Here is a 5,957-nt window from a genome sequence, read left to right on the forward strand (position 1 = left end):
CCCAAGATAACTCCAATGAAGAGATTGATGGATTTAAGATATCTCATTCTTGACAACATGTAAATCATGAAGAGAGAATTCCATATTTGACCCTTTCTTAAATTTTGGTTCCCTTTTTGGCCCTAGTAAAAAAATTCTTCATGTTCTAGCACTCAAACTTCAGTTTGTTCCCTATATGACATTTCCGTCAGTTTTGGCAACTAACACCGTTAAATCCGACATGAAAAGTCCTTTTACCCTTGGTGTAGTTTGTGACCAAAATTGTGAACTAGAAGTCAAAAGCAATGGTGATGTGATCCGTTTGTCTTGAATACATTACCAAATGAAACCAAATCTGCTATTTAGCACAGCTTTAATTTTAATTGGATAATTGGACAGAACCTCCCTTGTATATTGATTATATATCCCATGTACAGTTCATATATGCACAAATTATAATATACTTAGAGCAGATTCACATGTATGCAAACTAAAAGTTCATAGAAACTTGGTCCAGGTTCACATATACGGAAATAGTCCACATATTTAGTCCTCTACACACATTCAGGTTCACATAGAGTTCACATATAATAGTCCAGGTTCACATCATGTCAAATACAACACATGAAGGTCACATATAGCACTTACAAAAGCCCAGGTTCACATATATATTACATAAACAGCTCAAAACTTTCCCAAATGAACCATGATATGGAAAGGGATCCAATGAGAATCACAAGCTAAGCCTCCTTTTGCTTCGTGTGCTCATTGCAGGGCTGGCAGGATTCATTTTTTTGCTATGTGTGCCCATTGCAGGGCTATCATGTGGCACCATAGGAAGGTGTGGCAACTTATCAGCAACCTCTTTGCCTTTTCTTTTGGCATGTAATTTCAAAGCAACAGATACTTTCTTGTTGGCCACACAAATGGGCTGAGTTGTTGATCTACACATACACATTCATGGCAGCACATCATACATCACATATAGTAGCCCAGGTTAACAATAGAACAATGCATAACATAACATAAAATTCAGAAACAACCATAGGTTACCTTTTTGCTACTCTGGATCCAGATTTACTCCCTTTCCCTTTTTCCTTAGTTGTTTTATCCAACATTTGGCTATAGTGAGAAGAATGCAATTAGAATACAAAACCAAGCTTTCATCTAATCTACTACAAAATTCAGAACTAGTTCTTACCTTTTTGATGCTCCAGTAATTGAGTTATCATGTTTTCTCTTTTTCGTAATTGTAGGTTCCAAGCTTTGGCTATTGTGAGAAGTTACTTAGAATACAAACAGAGATTTCATATAATTATGAGCATGAGTGTAAAGTGGCTAACCTTGGCGGAAAGCACATAGAGGCTGCTGGACCATCATCCTCACAAGGCACAATTGATGCTTTGGTGGTCTTTGCCCTCTTCTTTGGTGGTCCTCTACATGAGCAACAAAAAAGTAGTTAACATGTATGGCTGCTTACAAAAAAATGCAAGTGAAGCAAGTTACACAATTATATTTATTACCTCACAGCTAAAATAGCAGCAATGTCATCTGGGTTACCCTTCTTGCATTTATGCCAATGATGCCCATAGTCCTTACAAATAGGGCATAAGTGTTGGCCGCTTTTTCTTTTCTTCTCACTACAGCCTTTATACCTCTCATTTTTATGCCTACCCGCCGTGTATTTTAGTAGTGGTGGAAACATGAAGAATCCATGGTCAGATTTAGGCCATTGGTTCTTGTCAACCATGGCAGGAATTAGTTGGTCATAGGCTGCCCTAAATTTGTCAATGGAGTAATACAAGTCCACATAATTCTGTATGTGTGCATTGATAAGAGATGTGATAAATGCTAGACCATGCTTGCAAGGAAGGCCAGAAACTTGCCATTGTCTACAAGAACATGTCCTGTCAAGCAAGTTGACCACAAACCTAAAGCCGCTGCCTCCCAATGATGTCACTTCAGCGACTTCTTCTGAGCTTTCTACCACCTCCAAGTTTAATTCTCTAGTCTTTGCATTCAACTTCTTAATTATGTGGGGAAGAATCAACCCAACCAACTTCCTTGCTACTTTCCTCCTTCGGTCCCACATGATCATAATCATCTGCCTAACCTTACCAAAGAAGTCGTCCAAGTTCAAGGACTTGTGATGCTTAATCCAATTATTGAAGCACTCAGCCAAGTTGTTTGTAACATAATCCACCTTGGAAATTGTTGAGAACTGACTCCTAGACCACAACCTAGTGTGCCGCCTCCTAAGATATGCAGTTGCCGCTGGCTTTGCTATGTCCATTGCAGCCCAATTTTTTTCAAATATATATGGGTTCCATGAGTAAGCAGCAGCCCAAAGGTGGTCATCAAACACCTTTCCATGAAACTTCTTCTTGAAGTTGGACACCAAGTGAAGCATACATTCCCTATGTTCAGCCTCTGGGAACACTTCTTTTACACCTGTCATCACTGGTTGTCCAGCATAGGTGCATATGGTTAAACCCCTTGGGGATCCTATGGCTTGTCTAACCATTTGCATGAACCATGTCCAATTCTCATTAGTTTCAGAATCAAAAACACCCATACAAACTGGATACATCCAACTATGGCCATCAACGGCGGTAGCACTAGCCAGCTGCCCCTTGAACCTACCTGTCAAGAAGGTGCTATCTACTGCCAAGTATGGCCTGCAGCCATTAAGAAACCCATCGATGCAAGGCTTCAAAGCAACAAAAATTCTTTTAAATCTGATTTTATCTTTTATTGTGTGATGATCAATGATCACTATGCTACAGGGGCAGCAACTTTCAATTTGCGACTTGAAACTATAAAGATTATCAAAGCTTGTATCCCAATCACCATATAGTTCCTTCAAGGCTAGCAGCTTACCCATATAGACTCTCTTAGAGTTGATGTCGATTCCATGATGCTCTTTAAGCTTCTTTCGCAATGCCTTTGGTCCTAGAGTTGCATCCTCAATTAGCCAGTCCTTCACGTGCTCACATATCCACCGCTTGTTTGCATTCCTCAATCATGACCACAAGGGTTCTTTCTCACCTACAAAAGATGAACATAGAAAATTAGTACTAGAGTAAAGACCATGACCACAAACTAAGCACACATGAGTAAAGTTAGAAAATTACCATTACTGTGCACTCATCTTCCATTGTAGAAGCATATATCCTCCATGGACACTTATCTTCATCCCTTCTTGAACAATAAGCTCTGAACCTATGTGGTGCACTCTTTTCGGTGTCAAACTCAAATTCATGTTCGATTGCATGCTGAGAAAGCGCCAATTTAAACTCTGCCATATTGGGATATTTTCTTCCTTCGTTCATTGGAGGATCTAATTTATTATATTCAATGTGTGGTGCATGATCTGCCTCGTGATATTCCTCATCTTCCTCTACTTCAACCTCTGACATGCTCTCATCCTCGCTCTCAGCCTCGCTCTCATGATCAGGAACATAGTCTTTGTCCTTTTCTTTGTTGGAACAAGGAACCATGATAAGAGGTACAGGTTCATCCTCTAAATAAATATTTTCCTCATCAACACCAACAAGCTCATTCTCAGGTACTGGGTTGCGAAGATAATCATCATCATCATCTTGTTCTATGTTGTTAGGTTGGCTATGCGCATCACTATGCCACTCCGTTATAGGCTCATATGGTTCCGATGGATCACAATATGCAACAAACATGTGCACAACCTTTGTCTTAGAGTGTTTCTCAAACATCGACACCAATTCTTGGTCAGATGTTACTTCAGGGTAGATTTTAAGAACATCATCATAATACTGAACATGTGCAACTTCCAAATAACGAGGCGAGTACTGCTCTACGATTGATTCAACCAAGTCCTTATAATTTGTTAAGTCGAAATCAATAACCTTATCAAAACAGAAGCATTTGATATCCTTTCTAGCCTTTTTTGGGTTGCCAAGCAAATTGATTTTCAGCACATAAGTTGAATTTTGGTCCATCCTGTAAAAACCAAATAAACTTAATCATGAGTTGCATTTGGGATCCATCTCTAAGTTCAAATTTTGCAGCAAATTATCATCTCTAAATGAAACTCCTAAGTAATCTGTTGCATTTCGACAAATCTAGAAGAGAGGTGATGCAAATATGTTGCATTTGGGATCCATCTCTAAGTAATCTTCAAAGCCATCTCTAAGTACTCTGTCAAATTTAAAGAAGAGATGCCTCACCCATCTAGACAAGCCGATGTAGCCGCATCCCTCGGTGATACTTGGCCTTGCTCCGGTGTTGCGCCTTTACCACGCAAGGCTGAGACCGCCGCACAGCCGGCCTCCCCACCATGGCCGCCCTCCACCTCCCCACCATGGCCGCTTTGCCCGTCGTCAGCAGGTTGGCCGCCCCCCGCCTCCCCACCATGGCCGCCTCGCCCGTCCTCCAGGGGTTGGCCGCCCCCCGCCTCCCCACCATGGCTGCCTCGCCCGTCCTCCAGGAGTTGGCCGCCCCCCGCCTTCCCACCATGGTCGCCTTGCCCGTCCTCCAAGAGTTGGCCGCCCCCTGCCTCCCCACCATGGCCGCCTCGCCCATGGCCCTCGTCCACCTCGCCCTCCTCCATGTGCCGCCGCTGGGTGCCTCGCTCGCGCCACCGCCGCTGGGTGCCTCGCTCGTGCCGCCGCTGGGTGCCTCGCTCCTCGCTCGTGCCGCCGCTGCGCTAGATTTAGGTCTTGGGGAGGAGAAGGGGAATCGGGGGCAGAAGGGGGGGTTCGTTTTTCTTTTTTTAGCGTGCTATAAAGAAGGGGTAAAATGATTTTTCCTGTCATAGTTGACGGTGTTAACGGCAAAAATCGACGGAAGTGTCATGAAAGGAAGAAAATAAAGTTAGGGTGTCAAAGAAGGAAAAAATAAATTTTTAGAGCCAAAAAAGGAACCAAAATTTAAGAAAGGGCCAAATAAGGAATTCTCTCAATCATGAAACATGGACTCAAATTATGAAGAATGACATAGCACCACCTCAAATGATACGGTAGAAAGAATTGCACTTCAGAATGCAAGATGAAGAAGGCTTGAACTCCTCAAACAAAACATGTGTTGGGCACCATGTTTATTTTAGGGTAATATCTTGGCAGATCTTAGCTCCGAGAGAAATCTTGAAGAACATTTGAAGAATGAAAAGTATCCTTGCAAATCATCATGTTGAGCCTTCGTGAAGAACTCCGGTAATAAAAGAATGATCAAAAGGAAGTGAAGGATGAAAAGAATAAGATTGAAGCCTTGCAATGATTAGATGAAGCTTTGAAATGATATAATTGAAAGAGCTTGGAACTCCGGAAAACGAAAATATGGAACAAAGAAATAAAGAATTTTGATGAACCTCCGGAATAAGGAATTGAATTTACTCGATGAAACAAGAATAAGAATTACATTATGCTTATCCTTCCCTGATACGTCTCCGTCGTATCTACTTTTCCAAACACTTTTGCCCTTGTTTTGGACTCTAGTTTGTACGATTTGAATGGAACTAACCCGGACTGACGCTGTTTTCAGCAGAATTACCATGATGTTGTTTTATGTGCAGAAAACAAATATTCTCGGAATGACCTGAAACTCCACGGGAGGTCTTAGAAAAAACAATAAAAAATCCTTGCCAAATATGAAGACCCTGGCCCACACCCTTTCCACGAGGGTGGGGGCGCCCCCCCTAGGGCGCGCCCCCCTACCTCGTGGGCCCCCTATTGACCCTCCGACGCTAACTCCAACTCTATATATTTGCTTTCGGAGAGAAAAAATCAGAGAGAAGAAATCATCGCGTTTTACGATACGGAGCCGCCGCCAAGCCCTAAAACCTCTCGGGAGGGCTGATCTGGAGTCCGTTCGGGGCTCCGGAGAGGGGGATTCGTCGCCGTCGTCATCATCAACCATCCTCCATCACCAATTTCATGATGCTCACCGCCGTGCGTGAGTAATTGCATCGTAGGCTTGCTGGACGGTGATGGGTTGGATGAGAT

General features: G+C 42.6%; 1 protein-coding gene across 3 annotated transcripts; it reads right to left on the reverse strand.

The window, feature by feature from the left end:
- Window positions 1–498: 498 nt before the first annotated feature.
- Window positions 499–4,688, reverse strand: LOC123081882 (uncharacterized). 3 transcript variants are annotated; one of them, XM_044504395.1, is made up of 7 exons: window positions 4,185–4,688; window positions 3,114–3,957; window positions 1,503–3,027; window positions 1,323–1,415; window positions 1,181–1,249; window positions 1,033–1,101; window positions 499–923 (listed from the first exon to the last, which is right to left on the reverse strand). In XM_044504395.1, the coding sequence occupies exons 3-7, from the start codon at window positions 2,861–2,863 to the stop codon at window positions 713–715; spliced, it is 1,803 nt and encodes a 600-aa protein (XP_044360330.1). In that variant the 5' UTR covers window positions 2,864–3,027; window positions 3,114–3,957; window positions 4,185–4,688; the 3' UTR covers window positions 499–712. The 3 variants fall into 3 exon arrangements, 2 of the variants coding, with proteins under 2 accessions (XP_044360330.1, XP_044360331.1); XR_006438824.1 differs by lacking the exons at window positions 499–923; window positions 1,033–1,101 and having other exon boundaries at window positions 1,207–1,249; window positions 2,860–3,027; XM_044504396.1 differs by lacking the exons at window positions 499–923; window positions 1,033–1,101; window positions 1,181–1,249; window positions 1,323–1,415 and having other exon boundaries at window positions 2,729–3,027.
- Window positions 4,689–5,957: the final 1,269 nt, after the last annotated feature.

This window comes from Triticum aestivum, chromosome 4A, assembly GCF_018294505.1.
Source record: "Triticum aestivum cultivar Chinese Spring chromosome 4A, IWGSC CS RefSeq v2.1, whole genome shotgun sequence".
In the NCBI taxonomy this organism is placed as follows: domain Eukaryota; kingdom Viridiplantae; phylum Streptophyta; class Magnoliopsida; order Poales; family Poaceae; genus Triticum; species Triticum aestivum.

What these genes read in the sequence shown, in the direction of transcription:
- LOC123081882 (XM_044504395.1), bottom strand. Translation starts at nt 2,863, where the DNA reads ATGGGTAAGCTGCTAGCCTTGAAGGAACTATATGGTGATTGGGATACA. An exon ending in TCTATGTGCTTTCCGCCAAG is followed by an intron (nt 1,250 to 1,322) that starts GTTAGCCACTTT and finishes TTCTCACAATAG; the next exon opens with CCAAAGCTTGGAACCTACAA. An exon ending in ATTACTGGAGCATCAAAAAG is followed by an intron (nt 1,102 to 1,180) that starts GTAAGAACTAGT and finishes TTCTCACTATAG; the next exon opens with CCAAATGTTGGATAAAACAA.